Here is a 24455-nt window from a genome sequence, read left to right on the forward strand (position 1 = left end):
ACTTCTACAGTTGCGCTTGAATACAATTAGCATTATCTGTTTAATAATAATACCATTTTTATCCACTTGTTTAAACAACTATCGTTATATTTGTATTGTCAGTTTTTCTAGTTCGAAATCGTATATGTTATTTGAAAACCTGTTACTCTTTTTGCATTTGCATTGTAACAAGGTTAGACACGGCAGACTGTAATTTCCGGCCTCTAAAATATTCATTTAAATAGGGGCTTAAACTAGATTTCGCAGCCCATTATCTAGGCTCTATATTTATAAAGACCATACAAGTGCTGCCGGTGTAGGCGGACCCATGTGAACTCATCTACCCCGCCGCCTAATGGTGGATTTAAAATAAAAATAAAAATCCATTTAAAAATATTACTCATGATCACTTCATGTATAGTTTAAAACTTAGCTCGAAGCATGTTGTCAAGAAACAAAAGTCTGTTCTTTCCTTTACTACTTGTAATAATTTATTATATACACGTGAAACTTAACTGCATTTATATTACTGCAATGTTCGAAGCACTTGTTTTACTGACTTGATGGCTCTCAGGTTTCTTCTTAGGTCATAATACAAGATTTTAAGTTTCAAGAACCGCATGCTTTCTAAATGGCTCGTGCGTGTTTGGAAAAGTGCCAAAAATTGCTTGTCTTCTTAACTCGTGCGCTTGCCAGATGTTTATACCTTACTAGTTTGGCAAATGTAGGGACAAATGATTCCTCCTTTCTGGGCTTAAACTTTTACCTGCGCTAATAAAAATGGAGTTTTTTTAAAAAAAGATCTAAGGGAAGAAACCGTGGATATAAAGTTTTAGTCAGGGAAGACTTCGTTTCATTTCCTTGGAGGAAAAATCTTTTTCAACAGTTAGTTTACTCCCCTGCTTACAAATATGTTTTCGGTTCATAAAAATGAATTCTGGAATTCAAGATTAGTTTTGCTTACTTATCACGATAGAAACAACAGTACCCATTAGGTTGAAAACGTGGTTAACGTATTAAATTCCGAACCGATAGAATAGGTCAAGCTGTAATTTGATCCTTTTATTTGCTATTCTATACTGTCAAACTGCGTGCGTGACAATCTAAAATGTAAATAGTCCAGCTGATATTCAGCCAATTTTTAAAAGTTAGTTCTTCTAAAGTGCGTATAACAATTTAAACAAGACAAACTGACATTCAATCGCCTATGAGGGACGAGTCAATTAGTACTGTCAACCAGTGCATATTGATTTGAATAAGTTAGGCTGACATTCAGTCACTTCTTAAGTCAGTCAGTACCGTCAACATGTTTATACAATATGAATGAGTCTGGATGACATTCAATAACAATTGAGGTCAGTGTTTCTTCCAGACTTTTTTCTCCGGGGGGGGGGGGGGGGGGCGACGACACTAGTAAAAGTATATGTTTACTATATAAATTCCATCTCGTTGGGGGGGGGGGGGCTGGAAGAAACTGATTCAGGCACGAGTCAGTCACTACTGTCAACGAGTGTATGACAATCTGCATGAGTCAGTTAGTATTGTCAACGAGTGCATATCAATTTGAATGAGTCAGGTTGACATTTGAATACTCCCATTGCCGATGGTAGGAATAGCCTCACTTTCTTCTGCCCCTCTCACTTTCTCCTCCTCCCTACCCACAGTCCCCCGCCCCTTTAGCTTCTAGCTTCGATTGGTTTGAAAACCGTCTAAAGAGCTGATTGGATTGGGTGTGAAGATGACTGGCCCATACACTGCGTTGAGAGGATAGAAGCTTATAGATTGGGTCAATGGGATTTCTGACTGGTATATCGGGTTCAGCTAGTATATGACTTATTTATCAGGTTGGGCGAGTAGATGACTTATGCAATAGCTTGAGCGAGTACATGACTTACGCAATAGTTTGAGCGAGTAGATGACTTGTGCATTGACTTGAGCGAGTAGATGACTTATGCATTGACTTGAGCGAGTAGATGACTTGTGCATTGACTAGAGCGAGTAAATGACTTATGTATTGACTAGAGCGAGTAAAAGGCTCATGCATCGGGTTGTGAATAAATGACTTATGCAATAGCATGAGTGTCTAGATGACTTATGCTATATAGCTTGAGTGAGTAGCTAGCTTGAGTGAGTTGATGGCTAAGTGAGTTGATGGGCTGAACAAGTTGATTGTTGAGCAAGTAGATTATGCATAGTTTTAAGTGTTTAGATGATTTAAACGGGCTCTATTAAGTATAGGGTGGAGAAAAGTGTTACTTTTGTATCTAGTAACGATATGATGATTGATATCTTTTGGATGGGTTTGAGATAATCAGTTTAGTTTAAATGATAATTGAATGACCTTTGAGTCCAGTTGAATGAATACATGACTTTCGTAAATGGCTTGTGATTTAGGATGCGTATGTTTGAAGGTTGTTTCAGTCTATAAATAGTTCCAAGGCGGTGCTTAAGTCATTGATGCTTTATTGTGCATTGTGAAAGATATTTTAAGGTTTGATCATAAAGACGTTAAAAATGACAGTTTTATAGATTTGTTTTAAGACGGTTACGTTTCATGCCACGTTTAAACACCTCTTAAAGCATCTTCTATAGATAAAGATACAAAAGCTTGCATGCTTATTTGTTTCTTATCTCTGTGTTTGATTTACGTCACTGGATTTAAATAAATATGTAAGGATCTTTTTATAAAACACTGTTGTAGTAGTTCTTTTTTTTTTTTGCATTATCATGCATTGACTAGTTTAAAAAATGCAACCATCTGAAAAACTTTGCCCTGGTTGCCGCGAGAAAAGGGTGATGGTTGCTGCACTTGAACATGTCTCGTTACCGCGAGCAGTTTTTCTTACCATTTAGTGCAGTGAGATGCAGCCTTTTCATCAGGGATAACTGATTAGTGCCTTATTATACTGAACAGCTAATCAGGGTATTTCGTGCGCGGACGAGCAAAGTTTCCATGCGAGAAAGCTGATCACTGTTATTCGGAGGACCGACTGCTGTAATTTTTCGAGTGATTTACCAGTGCTTTTTCTTAGGGAAATACTGACCCTCCTGTTTCCTTGAACCGAGGGGGAGTGTAAGGGCTTCTGGCCAGTTTTTTTCGTGACGGTCGATTGACTAGTGTGTTATTAAAATTGGCCGCTGGGAAGTTCTTTTCTGTACATGTTGGGAATGGATTGCCAGTGTGCGAGTGTTTTTCTTTCTTTTTTTTTTTAAATGAAAAACGCTGAGCAACTGGGCAGTGAATATTTAAATTTCCACTAATTTTGCTACTTGTGAATAGAATTTTTTTAGTCGAGAAATCAATAACAGACTTTGTAATGTGGCAGAAGCCGATCGATAATGGTCGTGGTTCTACATCGTGTTTCACAGATCAATAATTCATTGAGTTGTTTTAAATTTGCTGTATCCCTAAAGACCATAGATGGGATAATCATATTTCATCTTCTGGTCCCCTATACTCTTACCTGCCTAGCTAGACAAGTTCACGTTTCCAGGAGGGTAACGTAGGAAATGGGGGTTGTTCAATTTTAGCTCTCTCTTCCCCCCCCCCCCCCCCCCCCCCCATCGTTCTTAAATATTTGAAACTCGACTACATTTTGTTGTATCACACCTTAATCGCTTCATCCATCAGCTCAAAAAAATTTATGGTAGACCATCTTTAATTGAAGTATAAAACCATAGGAACTAAGCAGCAATAAGCATTGGCTTTTAAAAAAAAAACCACCAAATATGCTAATACACTTGACCTGTTATAAGCTTAGAGTTTGGCTTCTTTCACTTATCTATAATCAAGGCTTATTTCCTTAGAATCTAGCAGTGTTTGCTTGAACCAAAGGTCATGTCATGTATGCAAACATCTTTACCTAACAAGTTCCTCACCCAAACAGTAACTGATCTATCTTCAGTTTAAAGAAAAGGGTACACGCATCCCTATTTACTAAAGGCGTCGTCCATAAATGACGTTACACACGAAGACATGGGGAGGAGGAAGAGGGGGCGCTTGTAATTTAGTGATGTAAGTAGAGGGAGTTGAAGAGGCGCATGACATAAAAAAAATATAACGTAATAGCTACTAGACACTTAAAAGTAATTATTTTAAAACAATGCAAAATTATTACTGCATTATTTTTTTCTTTCATAAGCAACTACACTGTATTTTTATTATTGTAAAAACGCGAATAAACCTAATCGTCACAACTACGATCCATTAGGAACACGTTATCTTGTTTTTTAACATTTTGAAAACACTAATTGTTTAGTGTGTGCTAAAATTATAAAAATCGTGGAACATCTTTTGTTAACTAATAAAGTATATATTTTAATACACGTTTCTTCTCTCGAAAACAAGAATGATCGCCATATTTTCTGGCTACAACCATGGACAAATGTATATACGAAAAACATGTTCATTTCAGTTTAAGTATGGGGGGGGGGGGGTAGGATTGTAGTCGTGATTTTCTTATAAATGCTTTTTATGAACACTGATGAACAATGAAATAAAAAAAATGTTTAATAGTGAGTAGTTTCAAATATTTACTACATTTAATTAATGGGGGATTACAAATTCGATACTATTGATGACAACGCTAGGTAACCCTAAAACAGACTAAAACTTTTAGAATCGAAGTATCGTAATCGTCGATACCAGCGAAAAAGGAATTCTGGATTCGACCGATCGATCAGAACCATATTAAAATTCTTTAATCTTCTTCATGACATTTGATAAACATACAATCCATGACATGTCTCCACCATAAGTTACTTGGCTAGTGCATAGTCGTATTTGCATTGCTTGATTTATATAGAGGCTTCCGTTTGTCGGGCTAATCAATTGGCGGCCAAAATTCCCCATCCAACTCCTCAACGTGCCGCTGCGTTGGCGGTGAGGAGAGAAACACAGCCAATATTGAATTCTACCGGGACAGCTGTGCTACTTCACTGGATTTATTTCTAAGGAGTTTTCATATACACTTGACGTTAAATGGACATCATGTTTTACTTGTTCGTCTTGTAGTGTACTGTTTTAATTTAAAAAAAAAAGATTTATATTGATCAGGTATAATGGCAATATGTAGAAAATTTCAGTTTGATTTTATCAGTTATGAGCATATGGACAGTGTTTTCAAATATTTATTTAATTCTCGAGAAAAAGTTAGTGTAGACGGAATATCATAGACTGTGTTTAAATAAATCGATTACAAGCATCTTGTTTGTGAACTTCTCGGAAGTATGTGTAGTGGTGTGTGAGGGGAAAAACACACCGAGTAACTTTTGGCACTGTAACGTAACATGAATATAGGGGTTGTCTGCCGCCTTGTGTTGTGCTTGGCGGGTTCGCAGAAACAAAACAAAATAATGTATTCATGTTGTGCGTTGTATTCGCTACTCCGTAATACAAAACATGCGTTGTAGAATAAATCTTTCTCGGTGCACGCCAAGCCGTTACAATAAATGCTGCTGCTGCACGTTCACATTATTTCGAAACTTACACACTACACAATATGCAGTTTACGACTAAACTTTATCAAACTGATATGTTTTATCTCACATAATGTTGATGTTACAAGTCATTTTAGTTGCTATTCTCACCATATGTTTCGATTAGCACTTTAAGACGATATTCAAGTAGATATTTCCTTCTATCTTAATGTCACTAATAACAACCTGTCTACATGCCTGTCCCAACTTCAGTCTTTAGCCCTGGCAAACGACAGTCTTCAACTACTTTTTTTATAGTTAAAAGTCTCTGTCTAAATACACACCAAAAGCATACTACAAGCAATACTGATGAATAAAATATTCTGACCGCTAAGGACGTTGATGTGAGGCGTAACGACAAGTCACGTGGCTACAAGATCTAACATAATCCCCGTCTTAGCATACTGATTCTTCTCCACCTTACGCTTTTATTCACTTCTATTTTTAAAAAGTTATTTAGAAAGCAACGTTACTAAAAAATGTTTTTTTACAAACATATTTTAACCACATTTATAACAATTAAAGAATAATAGTTGTTAAATTTCTATTTTACTCAATTATGTTTGTAAAAAAACATTTTTTTTAGTAACGAGGTGGTTTCATTTATTACCTAAAACGATAAAAATGTCGACTAATTTAGGTGATATGTGTGTGTTTGTAGAAGTGCATCAATGCAGGTTTGTGTCCTTGCTACTTATTTTAAAATAACTTCAAATTTGACTGTGACTGTTGCTTCACTTGTCAAACGCCCTAAAACAAAATTTCATTGATATCTATAGCCCAATTGTACTATACATTGTTGTACGTGTCTTTGTGAAATGAATAACAGCTTTATAGTATCATTTAGTAATTAATTAATTTTTAAAAGTTAAACATTACAAACCATTAAAATGTTTAGGATTTGATCATGATGGTAGACCTAATGCTTCATTTATTATTAAAAAGTCCAGAATAAAAATGCGTACGGATAAGTACACCTTTTTTACAAATATTTTTTGTTCTTGATTACGCATTTTCCCCGACATGCCGTTCTTTTATTTTCTTTTTACCGATTTTAAAACTAAACAATGAATCTATATTTAAGCTAATTTGAAAATATCTCAAGGCCTGCACTGTAGACCAGTTTAAATCATCGGTGACGTTTATGGGGATTCCAAATTAACGAATGACTTAATAGATCTGATAACCTAAGTACCGGTATTTTTAATCTTTTAAGATAGTACACTGAGTAGCTTCCACATGTTTGTTTGCTTAAGTTACTGTGGGTGACATGAGTTATCTTCGCTTTAGTCCAATCAGCGCGCTTGATGTTAAGTCACGGCTGTGAAAATACATTGGTTTGAAATACATCTTTTAAATGTTTATGTCACAAACGACTGAAGCTGAGAGTTATTTATCATTCTTTTTCTTGACAACTATTCGCATAGCTGTTTAAAATAAATTAATCTAAATAACGGCTATATTTTATAGACCTACACGTTTGTATCTAACAATTTATTAGGGCCTCTAATGGAATATACATGCCAATTGCTTGTTACCATATGACCTCTGTGTAATCTGTTAGGGTTGATTTGAAGGGAAACATGTTTCAGTTCCTTAGGGATCGAATCGAAAAGTCTGTTTTTATTGGATACTTACTTCTGATGAAATATACACACCGCATTTCACCTGCTAAGATTGTTGAGTACAGGATGGCGGGTTATGCAATGTGAGAAAAAAAAAAAGTTCTACCTGTTTCTAGCTGCTCTGGGATTTAAAAAACACTTTTTAGTTGCGTCGCTTAGGAGTATAGTGGGAAAGTTTGCACTTCGTGCACTTTTAGGAGTGATCTGTGGATTAAAACAGATTGTGCTAGTATTGTGCTTACTTTCAGTCAAAATATAAAGAAGGCATTGCGTTCTTTTTTTTTTTTAATCAAATGTTAAAATCAAGTATAATTTTGTTTGAGCAAAAGGAAGAAAAAAATTCTTATCCCTCCAGGGTTAAAAGAACCCGACTCTGTTTCTGGTGGTTGTTTATTCGAGGGAAAGACAATATACCCCAATCATCGTGTTTATAGTTCACTGGGAAGGTGCCATTTTATTGATGAGTCAGTCACACGTTCGTAACCGATCTTTATGTCAGACCACGCGTTGTCCTAGTTAAGATAAATAACTGGAGACTTTAATTTGTAGCACGTGTTTTTCGTCTCTCTCATTCTCTCATTTTCATCTCTCTCTTTCTCTCACCGTCTTGTAACGAAAGATAAAAACCAAAAGTCGATGGTATTTTTTAAAAGCTACATTTTCCTATTGAATTAAAAAAAAACGATCCTCAACAGCGATACAAACCAGAAAATAAAATGAAAACCTCCCGACAAAGTTTATCGCCATTTTTTGGCTTCTCTTGCCCGAAAAAAAAATAGTTTTACGAAATTCATTCTTGATCTTGTGTTGCTATTTCTAGAGTATAAAAACTTTTAAAATTTATCCATGTATGTAATTTAGCAAAGGCTTCCTTTTGGTTAATTAGTAGCATTTTAATCTCACTTTTTGTTTAATAGTATTCTTTCTTAAGACGTTTTCCTTTAAGTTTTTGCCGTAGCCTTACATCTAACACGTGTTTTTTAATAACTTAAAGAGAACAGGAAATATGTTTACGACTCTCAGACACCGTGCTAAATTAGCCGCCTAAATGCATAGTTAGGCGAAAACCGCCTGCCATTTTAAGAACAATCACCAAGAACAATTTTCTTCCGGTGATTAAGTGTGAGCTGAACTGTGTTAAGAAATGCCATTTGCTGTTCGCGCTGTTGTCACCGTTCTCAGTGAATGTAGCCGTGGTGTTCGCTGATTCTACTGGAACCTTTGTTCAGTGGACACAAGTGTTTGACAAGATGTGAACTAATACACCCACACCCCTACTCAAGTATGTTTTAGCTGAGTTTCCCCGCACTACCTCTGAAGGACTCTTCTAGCCAAGCAACAATGTCTTTTAAGAGGCAGCGTCGAAGTTTGCCTTGCCTACCCACCAGCCTGACAAACCCAGCCGGGCTTCCTGAGGAATTTAAAGAGTGTGATCGCATCTCCCCTGTGGGGTTTTTGAATGAGCACGGTCGGTTATCTGGGCGTCGATCCGTTTCCCCGGTTCGAAGTCCTCCTATGTCGGGCCACGGTCGAATCAAACACCAGCCGTCTGCCCTAGGGGGATTTGTTGGTTCTCCTGGGTTAAATCGGCTTTCAACACTAGGCAGTACCCTTTCCCAGCATGAAAGTTTGAGAAGATACCACTCTTCCGGGTGTACATACGCAGTTTCCTCTAATAGCTTGAATGCGATTATTGCAACGGAAAGTGCAATTAAACACCAGAATAGCTGTCCAAGTAATCTAGGGTTGCTGGATCGAGCCCTATCGGGGCAGCACCAGCGTGTTCACGCGGTACAAAGTTTGCACCTCAACTCTTCAACTGAAAGCGCAGGCCACTCAAGCGGCAGCAACCAGCATTCCGACGACAACGATAGTGACCTGGAGTCGAAGATTTACCGGCGCAGCCCCGGGCTGGTGCACCAGGGGAGCATACCGTCTTGCCACTCTGATCACTCAGACAGGTCGACAGAGCCGCATCGGTCAGGCAGATCAAAGCTTGTCCGGCAAGCGAGCATGTCGAGCACCCTGCCACCAAACTACCACAGCCCCAACCAGCTCAGCCCGTCTTCGCCGCAACGTGAAAGCCCTGCTCCTATGGCAGGGCAAGCAGGCCTCCGCCCCTGCCCACCGCTTCAGCGCAATGAATCTATGATATACGAAGAGGATGTCCCAGTCATTGTACGGAGACGTGGGTGTATGTTAAGGGTCAGGATAACGTCTTTTGTTGATTGTGATGACGCCGAAGATGGAACAACAGTAAGTAATACTCGAGGGACTCATTGCTTTATAACGTTAAGCTACATATCATAATTAATTTGTGTTGGCCCATTTCACTGTTGTAGTTCACACATTTTATCGCTAAACAAAACCCAATTTCTCCTTAACGGTTGGTTTGTTATTAGTTTTAATGGTTGTTTGGTTAAAAACAAAAACACTGACTGTTGGATTTTAGCCTAAGGCTGCGTAGACTAGGTGATTACGTGCTTGACAACGTTTGACTAAATACGTTTTGCCCGTTTGAACAGACACTTTAAAGTGGTGTTGCACAGAACTGCAAAGTGGAAGCGCAAAACAAATTCATATTTTTAAAATGTAGCCAAAACAAATTTGACAATGTCATTTAATGAGCTTTTAAAAAATCGTATGGCTGAGCTCGCTGTTGCTTTGTTATGAAAAAATTGAAGTCTGCGGCCGATAAAAGAGACGTTTTTCTTGAGATTTAAATTTAATTAGAAAAAATGCCATTCTTCTCTTAGCCAACAGCAATTACTTCCGTTTTTTTTAAACCCGCTATATATAGCAGTTTATTTTTTTTAACGAATAATCAAAATGTCATGTGCACGTTTGTCTATTACCACGTTTGTCTATTACTTGAGCATTTTCTATGGGTTCCTAATGTGGTAGCCGGGTTAAGATGAGCGAGTGTTGCTTGAAAATGATGTTATGTCGGCGTTTCGGAAATGCAATTTAACCATGCATTTTTTATGTTCAATTAAGAACTCGCTAGGAAATATTTACTTTAACCCACACGGGGTTTCAAATAATCGTTCTTTTCAATCATTTGTGCTTGTTCAAGTGAATTACCAATGCCGTCTGGCGTGGTGATGTTATGTTACATGCATATTAAAACAATTTACTTACTGTTTCACCATTATATATTAGTCGAGCGTTAGTTTTTGCCCTTAGTATCAGGTTCAGTTAGCTGACATAAGTCCTGACTCTCATCCACCCCATTTCCGATGGGTACCTGACCAGAGTCGGGGGAAGTAATGGCGACTGGGTTTTTTTTTATGCGGACCTCACAGTCAAAGTTTTAACCTAAGTGAAAGAAACTAGTACATTCTACTTTAGATGCACTTGGGGTCTTGAGGCCTGAGAGGACATAATTTAGTACTTTACTGTCTTTATATAACCAAAATATACCTTTACAAACCAGAAAGTAAATGCTTAAGTTGTAAAGATTTACGGGCAGTGCCACATAATGACCATCCATTTGCTGAAGCGGCAGGTAAATCTCTCACACACTCACGCCCTTTTCAAATATTTATATACACATATGTTTTTAATCCAACTGCAGGTAAGGATATCAAATGACAATTTTGGCACTTGCACCTACAAGCACAGCATTGTAAATGGAAAGCACTATGCATGAAAAATGTTGTAACAGTTACTTTTTACTATGGTGTTGTATTCACTTAGATTACATTTTAAATTACTTTTTATTATTCTCCCCTTCCAGTCTGAGTTTCACAACGTTGGGCCAACGTCCCCATTATTACGCAAGTGTAGAGATGAACTGCCTTTTGCCGGCGGGTTACGACGGCTACAGAGAACTTTATCGGAGGATACAAAGCGACGAGAGAGCATGCCATCAACACCAACAGTACCCCACCCGCCACCCATCATGACCCACCGTAAGTCTCGATACTTTACCACCCTGTGAACCTTACCCTTTGTTAAACATCCAAGTATAAGTTTACATGTGTGTGTAATAAGCCACTGAAGATGAACAGATATAGCGTAACATCATTTGACCAGTACAAACCAGTTGATGTCAGAAAAAAAGATACACAGCATAAACACACTGGCGCAACAATCAATAAAACTGAGACCTTGCCTGTCCTTCATTGAGTTTATCTCCAACGGGCTTTTACGCCATTGATTTAAACTTTTTTTCTCTTTATCGGCATCTGTGGCTGCACTGCCCACACCGTATCGATTTATATCAATTGAGCTTAATCGAACACATGTTGGGCTTTAAAACACATAAATATCACAGGCTATGTCACTAGGATGTCTTTGGGCATTGAATTCTGTTATTAGAATAAAATGATCTGTTTATTTTTTTAAAATATTCTGGCTATCCAAAATTGAACTGTCAAATACAGATACAAAGATAACAAAGGGCCTTGAACAAACGTGTGTTGACTATTGTGTAAGGCAAATAATATGGTCCATTTACTTAACGTTTGAATTGCCTGTATGTGCTATACTGAATACAAGCCTTCTCGGTAGACCTGGCTAAGGGTAGGTTTTTGTGTAAGGATTCAATCTGAAAACCCCGTATTAGGACGTAGGGTGGAAGCTGTGAGGGGGAGGGGGAGGGTTTGTTGCTCTACAGATGACAAGATAAGGGTAGTTGTTTGTCTGGTCCCGTCATGACCTTGGAATCTGTCGGGGAGATGAGGGAGATGAAGGGCTTTTTTTTCTCTGACAGTTTAAAGCCAACATTTTTCTTTTTTTCTACTTAAATAATACATACTCATATCCCAATATAAGATGTACCCAGATGCGGTCACTAATTTAATTTATCAGAAACTACGGTAATAATAAAAAAAATTGACTCAGAAATAAAGCTAATTGTTATCCTATCCGTATTCGCCCCTTCATTGCCGTCACTACACTGTGTTACTATGGCAACCTTGACTCTTAAACAAATAGTGGTCACAACCCCATCCCCCCTCCTTCCCCTACCCCGAATGTTCCTTGTTAGTAATGTTAGGGAACATAAAAAAACTGGTAGAGAATGTAATCTTGTGGCTCACAAGATTATTGGTTTAAAAACTGACCGAAAGTCTCCATGGACTACCCTGGTGACGCCATCTTCCATCTTATAGTACGTGGTAAACAAGGTTGGTGGGGAGGGGGGAAAAACTAACCTTTTTATATTATACAAATAAATATATTACTAACCTTTAGTCTAACACAATTGTCTACCATTAGATTTGATAAAACGTTTATTTGAATTTGATAAGACATGGTTTTGTAACAGCATTATTCTGTTTCAAATTATCTTTGTATGTGACCGTTTGCCCCTTTATTTGTGAACGGTGGCCGGCAAGAGATAAGCCTAACATCAGTTACACAAAATCTCCATCACCGTGGTCTTAGTGATTAGTGTCGAAGATATATGGGGCGGTGATTTGTTTTAAAACCCAGTAACACATCACTGTTTTACATCACTATTTTAGAATATAAAAAAATAAATGTCAATTTTTTTATGTATACTTGTGTCTAATAATTTCTAAATATCCGTGTGTTTTTTTTTCCCTCTGTACTCCAACAACAAATTTTTCCCCCAGATATTAGCACTCACGCCGAGCCGACAAACCTTTTACGGATGAAAACTACAGCCCTTGGCCAGTCTGCTCCATCTCTGACCAACTCTCTGGTAGGCACTGTTTATTACTTGACCTAATTATCTTGGCATTTAGAGAGGAAATGTCAAAACACAATAATTAGTTGTCTTCAATGGAATTGTTTTACAGGAAATTACGTAATGACGTACATTTAAAGTAAATGTTAAGAGTTTGTTTACACATATAAAAATGTTCTGTATGAAATATCGATTATTGTTAATTTAGAAAAAAAAATTGCATTTACAATTTTTATCATACAAAGCATAATCTGTTTTCATTTTAAGGATTTCTGAAATGAACTAGATTTGTTTATAATGTATGTATCAGTAGGTCTTGTGTCTGATCTAGTATTATTGTTGGATATACGTAATTGAAGCTAAGCCTTCCTACACAGCAAGCCATCAGACACAACAAGATTACCTTCCCCTAAGTCTATACTTAACCATCCATCTATTTTTCGGCACGTTATCTTCACATCTCGCTAATCTATGCGTGCAATCCCTTAATCTGCATGTCAGATTCAGTATCATTTTGTGCTCGTTTCTGATCTAATACCCACATGCAATGAATTTCATTATGCTTTACTGCATCAGCTGTGTAGCCTGTATCTCCCAGTATTATAATGTTTCATATATAAGAATTATATTCCGGCCTTAAAAAACTCCCGACAGTCCTACCCAGTTTCGTTCAGTGACGGATCTTTGGCAGATCTCAGTTGTCCGGAAACAGGGGAAGTCATTCTGCCCCCGTTTCTATCATTTTCTCTTAGCTCTGGCTGATGAGATTTTTGTTTTTAAAAAAATACAGCAAAGCTCGACCAACCGCGGGCCGCATAATGTCCCCGTGGACATATGGTGCTGTCTGGGATGCCATAAATTTACGCAACCCAAAAACTTTTTGTTTGTTTTTTCTTCTTCGTTCTTAATTGTAATATTCTTAATTTTTAATTGAAATTCATCCAACACACTAAAAAAATTGCGTCCCAGGGTGGTATGCGCAGACTCCAGACTAGTTTTCTTACTTGATTTGGTTCCATGGCCTTAGTTCAACCAAGACCAATCTACAAGGCAGCAGTTGTTTGATTTTGGAGTTTTCTCTCCTAGCTCTAGACGACTCATTGCCGGTAAAGTGGTTAGACGTAGCTGCTAATTTACATCAGTGTCGGTCCCAGTGCTGACATTGTATATAGCGTCTACACACAAGGCTAGCGTGTGTGACCGTCATGTCCAGTAGCCTGCTTGTTAGCCCACGAGGGTTGTATTGTAAGACCAGTTGTGTAGGTGTTGACACTTTGCTCAGAACGTATGTTCTAACTCTTTAACATTTCACTGCTGTCCGATGACGCCAAACGTTTGGACAACGGGACTTAAGAATGTGCCAATTCTCTTTATTATTTAATGAAGTCTCGCGAGAGTCCCAGACCTTTATGTTATCCCCTGTACGGCCTTTTAGAATTGCATGTGTTTCCTGGTAATATCCATCTTAGAAACTTACTGTTCTCTTCATAATTGTGTAACCTTTAGGTTTCCAATCGTAAGTGAAAATATGAAAGAAAGGCAGAAAGTGCGGTTTGATTCGCTTAAAGGGAAGAACGCTGGTAAATCAATTGACCAGACGCAATGATGGATCGATAATGACTGTGGTGTCTGACGTCAAACAAAAAAATCTATATTTGTTCTGTACAAAATCCTGCACATTCGTACGCTGGCAGGATTTTCATCATTACTGAGTGGAAGTGCTATAGAGCATTATAGAAATGAAGACAACATTTAGCTTTGTTGACACCTCTCTAACTAACCTAATTCTGGCCGCCTGATCTTATCACACCAGCACGGGCTTATTTGAGACGCCTGCCCTCTTTATAACGGATGGCTGTTTAATCATCAGACAGGGTTCGTTGTTCATGCGATGGCTTGGGATAAATCAAAGCAGCCGATAAACATTAAAAAAATGGACGTATTTTTTCTGATTTAAAACAAGCCAGCTCAACTATTAATGTACAAGGCAGCTGGTGCATCTGTTTGATCAGAAATTTGGTGCATTGAACATTTTAAGATAAGCTGCCGGCTCAAGCAAACAAAATCTACGTATGTCAGATTTTGGTGTTGTATCATAAAAAAAAACAACCCCAATTCAGACGAGTGGTTTTTATTTATTGAATAATTTATACATATGGGCCTTTTTAAGATTTTAAATGGGTGTACATCCTAAATATATGAGACGGCGTGGCATAGCAGTCGATAGCTAGACTGTTAACCCGATAGTTTAGAACTCGAATCCAGGTTCAAGTTAGTGGAACGTCCACCCAACTCTGATGGGTACCTAACTCACCTTAGGGAAAGTAAAGGTGGCTGGGCAAAGTGCTGACCACATTATCCCTTTATATGCCCCAAGGTCAAGAAACATGCGAACTCCACTTCATCTGTCCAATGGTTCGTTAGGTCTAAAGAGGATTCTTTACTTTACATCCTAAATATGATTTATGATAGTTCTATGATTTTTCTTCTAATTTTGTTCTAAAATGCGATATTTCTAAGCATTTATCTAGCATCTTTTGTTTCTTAAAAGTTCAAACCAACAATGCTAATTTTCTGATATGTTTAAAACATAAAATAAATCATATTTAGCATGAAAACAAACATTGAGATGTAAGCATTATAAAACATAAACGTCTAGTACTGGCCTAGCTGAATCTGGATATAATCTCCGACTGATAAAAAAACGAGAGTTTGCCCGCAAGTCATGATGGGATTATGGCACAAAAATAAAATGAAAACTAATATCAGCGCTCGAGTTACACAATATCATCATGACAAAAAGATGATGAAAAGAGAATGTTGTTGACGCAATGGAGATTCATAATGTCAACTAAGAAATGTAATAAATGTCAGATGTAACAAATTAACTACGCCAAAATATGATGTTTTGTAACGTTACAGCGGGATCTTACATCTCTAGATATAAATACATTGTTTAAAAAGATTGTATACATGTTAACAATTACGTTCTTGATGATATACTGAAAAATGTTTTTTTTAAAATAGTAATACCCCTCCGCCCCTTTCAGATAAGAATACCTTAAAGTTAAAGTGAACGGCCACAGCATGTTTTCTCCAAGAGCCCACTCTTCAGTTGCTGTTTTTTTTTCTGTTTTCAGAAGGACATGACAGTGACAAGAAGAAACAGCAGAAATTACGGCAGAAAGTCTGTAGTAACAATGACATCACCAACTCTTCCAGCCCGTTGTCCGTCGCCACAGATAAATACGGGTAAGTCAGGGGCAAGGCCAACTACTCATACTTTACTTTGTGTTTTACAGCTAATTCCCGAATCGTTTCCCTTGGTTTATTTTGTGAATGTGTGGGTGTTTCTACAGTTTGACAAAGGCCCATATAAATTATGCTGCTTTTTTTTTTGTAACTGTGTATTTAAAATGTTAGCCACATCAACCAAGATTTTATGTAGCTTTTTTTTTTGTCGATCCACCTTAACCTGGTCATGGATCCTCAAAATATCCTATCTACATCCCACCTGCTTTCACTATTCTCTCTGCTCTAGTCACCCCAGGCTATTGCTTGCTTTGTATCACACACGTTTTTTAAAGGGTTACCTTGACTATAGTGAAAGAAAAGCTATGTTTAAAATCTTGGATCTCTAAGCTCTATGTATTTCTTGTAAGCTGAACAATTATTCTATTTGATTTAAATATTCATCTGTAATGTCTATGTTTTCTCCTCTATCACTTTCCCTCTCTCTACCAACATAGCTAGGCTAAACAGTAAAAATTCTGACGCATTGGTTAAAGCGCTACTCTTTTTAGTCCACCTATGTTGGTTTAAAAAAAAAACCAGCCCTCTCCTTCCCACTCGTTTTTTTTTTCACTCACGTAACTCATGGCGCGTCTGTTGACGTCTTAGAAACCGAAGCCATTGATCGGCTCACAGAAACGTCTAACGCTGGGTGTTCTTGAGGCACATAACAATACAAACATAGGGTGATTGACTTTTTTTCAGGGCGAAATGTAAATTTTACAATACGATTTATGGTGTGATGGAATGGAATTTGCTGAAAGTTATTCTCATTGTAGGCATATTCCCAGACAAACAAAACGATTTATTGCTTCTTTTGTCTTCGGTAACTAGCTTTATCAGAAGACATTCGTGTTTGTCTTTTTAAAAAAATGAATGTTTTTAGTTGGGCTAATATTCCATCTGTTAACCCTTGACTTTATGGTCGATTTGTTGTTTTTTAAAAATGTTTATTATCACAGGAAAAAACGTACATTGGTTACAGACACCCTCTTCCAAACTGACGTGATTGTCCATTTTTGGTCTTGTCTGCCTTCACATTATGTCTAATCCTCTCCTTCACCCTAAGTTGACGTCACAAATTAACCCCCACCCCCTCTTTCTCTTAAAATAACCACAATTCGAAAGCAAATCAGCATGCCTATTATATTTATTTATTTTTAATCTAGGAAACATTAACTATGCTACGTCACATTTTTAACACCCGTCCCCACAGGATGTTTAATGTCAATTAGAATACCAGCTAAAACAGTTACATTTTAAAATATATAAAAGTAACCATAATCATCCACTTCGCTAATGTATACGGGTGTGGTTTACATAAAATGCATCAAGCCACAGGTCAACTCATGATATGCAGGACTATCCATTATGTGCAGAGCTTGCAACTATACCTAGGACTACCCATGATGCTCCAGTCTACCTATTATATTCAGTACCACTCATGATACTCAGGACTACCCATGATACTCAGTCTACCTATTATATTCAGTACCACCAATGATACTCAGGACTACCCATGATACTCCAGTCTACCTATTATATTCAGTACCACTCATGATACTCAGGACTACCCATGATACTCAGTCTACCTATTATATTCAGTACCACCCATGATACTCAGGACTACCCATGATACTCAGTCTACCTATTATATTCAGTACCACTCATGATACTCAGGATAACCCATGATACTCAGTCTGCCTATTATATTCAGTACCACCCATGATACTCAGGACTACCCATAATACTCCAGTCTACCAGTCTACCTATTATATTCAGTACCACTCATGATACTCCATTCTACCCATTATATTCAGTACTACTTAACTTATGATACTCAGACTACCCATGATATTTAGGACTGCACATGATACGGCACGACTTCCCATGATACTCACGCCTTCCCATGATACTCGCGATTTCTCATGATACTAACGACTTCTCATGATACACATTACTAAATGATATGAAATTTCTTTTCTTTACATTTCTAACTTATATTAATAATATGCGTAGAGAGCATCCATTTATGACGTCCACAACAATTTCGGATTTTAGATTCCCCCTCCCACTTTTGACGATTAAAAGTATTATCTACAGCAGGGGTCTCCAAACTGCGGCCCGCGAGGTCCTCTCATCCGGCCCGCGGAGATCCCTTTGTCCACGGAAAAAACGTTTGTTGGTGATGGCTGAGGAACTTGCCCAGAAAAATCAAAGACATGGCTGGAACTAACTGGCCCCCGAACTGAAATTTGATAGTTAATGCGGCCCTCGGGCTGAAAAGTTTGGAGACCCCTGATCTACAGTATAGAGAGAAAAATAATTATGTTTTAAACGGCAAAGTATTAATATATTATTTATTTCAATGATTTTCCCCAGTTCCAATAAAAAACTAATACAACACATGGAGTTTGCGTTTGAGGGCGGGGATGTGGTGGTGTTTAAAATGCTCTGTGCTCGTTTGATGAATGTTAACATTTTATATTAGCATTTATAAGATTAATAAGTCGCAAGGCCTCCTCAGGCTCGTGACCTCAATTCCTGTTTACTTCATCTCTCGCTTACCAAAAAGGTGCTATTTTTATGAGGGTCGTCCCTAGATGACGTCACTCTGTGACGACACGAATTTGTAATAATGCTACAAACTCAATTTAAGCCGTTGCTTCACTTAGGTATTAAAAAAATAATTAAACTCTAATAAAAAAAATACAATAGGCCATCTCTAAGTTGACAGTGCTTAGTAAATATTTTTTTAAAAATTTGCTGTTTTTTTTTAATTGTAGTTGTGAGAAGGGTTGAAGTCGTCATTGTAGGTGTTGGGTCCTGTTTTTTTTTGTGATGCGTGACTTTGGGGAGGAGTGGGCAGAGGGAGGAGTAGGCTGAAATCGTTAAAAATAATGTCGTCGTTTATGGTATGGTTGTCCTCAATGTGGTAATATTATAAATAATGTGCTTTAAAACACTAACCCTGTCGTCGTAAATTTACTTTTTACATGAAGGATACCAGTTTTATGTTGGTTTTTTAAATGTAAACATTTAGATATTCAATTCAACATATAAATGTCCACATGGACCCGAAACTTCACCCCTCTCCCCAAAAATCAATTTTTCTCGGGCCACCTCCCCCTCCGTGTGGACATCATAAATGGATGAATCTAATGTCTCGTAAGAAATAGGATTGATAGTGGGGCGTCTTGTTCTAGCTGTGAACTTTACGTTGTTTAGTGAATCATTGGGTAAAGTCAATATACGGATTATACCATAGATTATACCATAAGATACCATACAATATAGCTAACAGCATGCAGTCCATAAGATAAAGGGATTATAAGACCATTATGCATACCACAATAAAGTATAAGATGAAATGACCCTAATCTGCAGATATTAATAAACATAGTATCATAGACATAAGAACCACGTGTCAGTACTGGATAGCCATTGTTTGACACAGCATTGATGCAGTTTTTTTCTCAACCCGGGTGTACTGCCTAGCAGACAATAAGCTGGCAGCAGACCACATTCTAAATTCTGTATTGCAAGCTTGAAGTGGCAGCTAAGACCGGAAATGGCCTGCAAGTCATGGTGGCTAGAGCAATAATGTGATGTGATAAGGCCATGACGCATACAATGTGCTAACATTGAAACCACTAGATCAGCGATTCCTTCTCTCCCATCCCCACCCCCAATATATTGTGTAGTGTCGATTCGGTATTTTTGGCAAATTGTCACGTGAAAATGTTGGGGTCCGTGTTAGTTTTAATTGTTGTGTTTCAACATGTTGCGAGTATTTTATTCACTTAGCTTAGATTACAGTGATTATAATTAGACATATGTCGTTGTGTTTTCTATAACACAGGAGCTTCTCTTCTTACGGGGACTGCAGTGTCCAGGTTCCACCGTAGAACTTAATAGGTGAATTTTATATTATGTTGTGTATGCCGAGCTTTCAGGTAGAAAAAATTCCACAATCATCGCAGTTACCCATAGGTTATTTCTGTAAGTTAAATGGGTTGAAGACTTAATTAAATAAATCAACTCGCATTTGAAATAGTTTGTTCCTAATACTCTAATGCTCATTCATGCAGTGCATTTCCAGCGGCAAGAATTTTGTAGCTATAAATTTCCTCTTTAAAGATACGAGAAAGTTTATAACCTAAGCTGAAGGATATATTAGTTGCGTTGGAGTTAAAAACTTAGCTCACCGAAGAAAAAAAATGATTACAAACAAGCAAACACCCACACGATGAAATATTAGACTTGTTGGCAATAAAGCCACCTCACGACCGTAGACCTGAAGAAAGCAGGCCAGACCAGTACGCCTGGGTAATATCGAATATTTTAATACATTAGACCAGCCACTTTCACTTTGAGCCTCATCATTTTTAACGTTCTGACATAATAACATTTGCTGGCGATAGCTGCTAGATGAAATGACATTTGCTTTTACCAGTCTCTCTCCGTCGTTTTCTGTAAGCAGGGGAAAAAAGGGGATGGAATATCTTAGTTTAAACGATTTTTTATTGGTTAGATTACCAACCCTTCTTGACTCTCTCTCTCTCTCTCTCTTACATTTTAAGAGGTCAGTTGTCTCTTTTAACTTAAAAATATTTGCCGCAGTCTCCCAGGGGTAAGACATAGAGAAGAGTGCTCGGCTGGCAGCTTCAGTGGGGCTATACGACTGTACCAGCTGTTTATCTGTACCGGTACAGTATTTTTCCCCCATTACAATCAAGCTTTACCAGCTCATATATCGAGCTATAACAGTGGATTATTTTCTTTCCAACGTTGACAATGAGGTTAAACAAACGAGTATGTTTATTCTATTCATCTTTCTGTACGTCGTGTGGTACCCTGTAATGTACACTATCGACTTAGCTATTCACATATTGACCAATGTCACGACGCTGGCGCACGAAGGAACCAGCAAAAACATGGGCACGCCGCTGTCAAATACAAGATTAAACACAATTACCGCCAGGTCAAAATAATATGTGAGCTAGAACAATGTCGGCACGTTTTAATTAGGTCGCCCGCTGGGATTGACGGCCACAAGGAGGAAACGTCTTCAGTGTACCTGTGTCTCAGGCTAAGTTGCTTCTCGTGTCTTGCGTCATTAGATTTCGGTGGCCTGCTTGCCGAGTGGGGCGGTGGTATTGACGTGTCTCAAGCTTTTAATATGGTGACATTTACTTCTTTTCTTGTGGAGTAGTGACATTTACTTCTTGTGATATTTTTCCGGTAGCTTGCTACATGTAGTTTTTGGCATTTGATACGTGACATTTACATGTAATAACATTTAGTCGTACATGCTTCTTATAGCTAGGGTTTGTGACATTTACTTTTAGTTTAAACAATCGCATTTAATTATAGTGATTAACTTATTATAATTATTAATAATATAATTATTAAACCCACGCAGAGGCAGGTGGTGTTTAGACTCGATTTGAATTTTTAATATCACACACATGACTTTAAAAAAAAAAAAGAAAACAGGATCTGTTGAAAAATGAACACAGTGGGTTTTTATTTTTCTATTATAGAATTATAATTCAGTGTTGTGGCCAGGTATAGTGTGCTGTCAGATCTTTATCGACAGTGGACCCAGCACACGTCAGATGACAAATACCTGTAGTTTCAATTTTTCCTGCCCGGAGTAATGAGACAGAAGAGACGCTGCCAGACCGTGTGTCGCATCTATTTATCTTAGTTGTATTTCATGGCTCAGCCACATATTGATTGAGTACAAGCCGTCTTGCATTGTCTGACTATGTGTTCAGTTGATTCATGCAGCTATGTGATGATTCAACATTTCAATTCCGGATAGATACACGCCTTTTCTATTTCATTGTAGTTATCGATTCGAGATTTCTAAAAACATGAAAAATTTAAATTGTGAATGCATTGTGGTAATGTAGTTGATGCGACAGGACCAGTGGGTAAACTAGAAAAATATTCCGCAGCTCGCTGGTTAAAATGGTGTCTTGTTTAGTCGGCGATCTTTAAAAGTTGGTTCGTTATTGATCAAAGCACCGAAGATGGATGATAATATGATTGTAATGCCTACTCTACGGCGGTCCTCACTCCATAATTTGTGGGGATCCAATTCGGAAGATAATCTGCATTTTCATGGCTGGGAGAAACCGAGGAGTCGAAGTAGGTCACGCTGCTACAATCGATCTGTTCTGTTGCCTGATATCTGTGGTAAGTTTTTTTCTCCCAAGGACCGATTAGATTCCGTGACAATAATCATTTCATGCAAATGTACAGAGATTATTATTATTACTCATCCTTTATCCCCTTCAATACGAGCACGTAATACGTGTAGTAAATCATGGAGAATACATCACATGAACAGGGTGTTGATGGAGTGAAGGCTGTAGCGGTTTTGTTGTATATTTTAGCTATGGAAAGTTAGGGTTAGGTAAGCGACATCAATAGCCTAGTGTACTTTATAGTTTCATACTCTCCCATACTAGAAAAACCATAACGAGTTTATCTCTTTTGTATTCTCTATAGCATGTGGTAATCATGGCTTTTTGGTAGGATAAGGGAGTGGTAGATAATGGCAGGCATGATATGTGTTATTGCATAGCTTTCGAGTAGCTGGTTATTTGTATGCAGATGAAATAATTACTATATATAATTACATTTTATATATATATATATATATATATATATATATATATATATATATATATATATATATATATATATATATATATATATATATATATATATATATATATATACATACATATATATATATAATATTATGTTTTGAATGGACTAGTATTTATCCGTGGCATGTCTAGACCCATTAGTTGGCCTATATTGACAAGTATTTATGCCTTTGCATATTTAGACACATTTGTCTGACTATATTGACAACTATGTATGCATCGGCACATATAGATGAGCTGCTAATGTCTGTATTGAAGCGTGTTATACCTTGAAACAACTAGACACGTTGGGCGCTGACATACATTGACAATTACTTGTAGGATGGCGTGTATCTTTTGAAAGACATTTGCATTGTCCCAAGGTATATATCTGCGACGTTTAGTGTAAGAATACCTGTTGGGTGACATGCGTTTGGTGATGAACTATCTACAGTAGTATCTAGATCAGTATCTAGAGGAGTATCTGGCACTAATATAATTCCCACCCTCTCCCTCCAAATCTGGTTCACCAACTAAAACGAGTTATACCGAAAATCTCCGTCTCCTGCTACTTTATCCAGTTAATCCCCAGTAAATCCCGTCTGGTCCAAGATCTTTTTACCAGAAATTTAGCGGCTTCTAAATTATTTTATCCCTGAGGGTTACCTTTTTAAAAAAAAACTGTGCCAGCTCAATTTTTTGAGGGAAGCTCGGGATTTGGCAATGTCCCCGTGATCTGGCCTGGTATTTCTCTGGTCACTGGCCTGACAGTACACTGGTCACTGTTTCACTCAACTGTCCAGACCACTGTTTGAGCATGTCTGAAATTTCACTGGTCAGGTTATTTCGGTGAACTGGCCTGGTATTTAACTGGTCAGGTTATTACGGTCAACTTGCATGACCAGTGCATTGTCGATGTTTCGCTATTCAGTGTCCCAGTTAACAGGTCTGATATTTTACAGGTCAATGTTTCCCTGTCCACAGAAATTACACACATTTATAATGTTTGTTTTCGTGACAGTAATTGATTTCTAAAAAAAAATGTGCTTCATAAAATAGCAGTTCTCCACCATTAACGTCATTATGGTGTTATCTAATTAAATATTTAGATGTGTCAAGTTTAATTGAAAAATCTATTAGGCCTACCAGGAATAACATGTTTCACGGCATCCGTCATGATACAATTTTTAATAGATTCGTAATAGGTAATGATGTTTCATGAACGATGTTGCTAAATGACAGTAATATTTAACACTGCCTTCCCCTGATGGGTCTGTCTTAAAATGGAACGATTGGGGAAAGGGTGCAGTCTTTGTTGAAGGGGCTACAGACCAATATAGAAGTGTTATTATGTTTTGTTTTAAATATAGGGATATTCTTTTCAGCTGAGTTATTCTACTATACTGCGAAATCTACTATCTTTTCACTATAAAAATCTGATTACACGTACCTTAACCAAAACATGTATCAAGCAGTGTACTAAGTATTGTAACCAACATCTAAAGCAATTTTGTAACTATTAATAGTCACTAATTTTTTTTAAAGACAGGTTTCCATTCTCGTCAGTAGGTTTTGGTCGTGTTTAGTTGTGATCAAGCATTAGACTAGCAGAAAAATGTGCAGAATCGATGACATTAAAAGTTACCGTCGTGCCGTTTGGAAAGGGAGGTTTAGTGATACAAACCCTTGCTCGCTGTAATCTGGGAGTAGTGCTGGCACATTTAACAACTACACTGGACATTCATTAAGCGATTCTAATTA

At 37.6% G+C, this 24455-nt stretch overlaps 1 protein-coding gene across 11 annotated transcripts in view; it reads left to right on the top strand.

The window, feature by feature from the left end:
- LOC131938056 (microtubule-associated serine/threonine-protein kinase 3) overlaps positions 1 to 24455 on the top strand; it is a 49968-nt gene that overhangs the window by 8658 nt on the left and 16855 nt on the right. For 9 of the 11 annotated variants that reach the window (XM_059295921.1, XM_059295928.1, XM_059295924.1 and 6 more), the window contains exons 3-5: positions 10822 to 10996; positions 12665 to 12753; positions 15879 to 15990. In XM_059295921.1, the coding sequence (XP_059151904.1) occupies positions 10822 to 10996; positions 12665 to 12753; positions 15879 to 15990 (376 nt within the window). Of the gene's footprint in view, positions 1 to 4916; positions 5036 to 8076; positions 9339 to 10821; positions 10997 to 12664; positions 12754 to 15878; positions 15991 to 24455 lie in introns of those variants that run through there. The other 2 variants (XM_059295931.1, XM_059295932.1) reach the window with 2 other exon arrangements.

Source organism: Physella acuta, unplaced genomic scaffold (assembly GCF_028476545.2).
Source record: "Physella acuta isolate Inbredline_101_S28 unplaced genomic scaffold, ASM2847654v3 ptg000230l, whole genome shotgun sequence".
NCBI classification, from domain to species: domain Eukaryota; kingdom Metazoa; phylum Mollusca; class Gastropoda; family Physidae; genus Physella; species Physella acuta.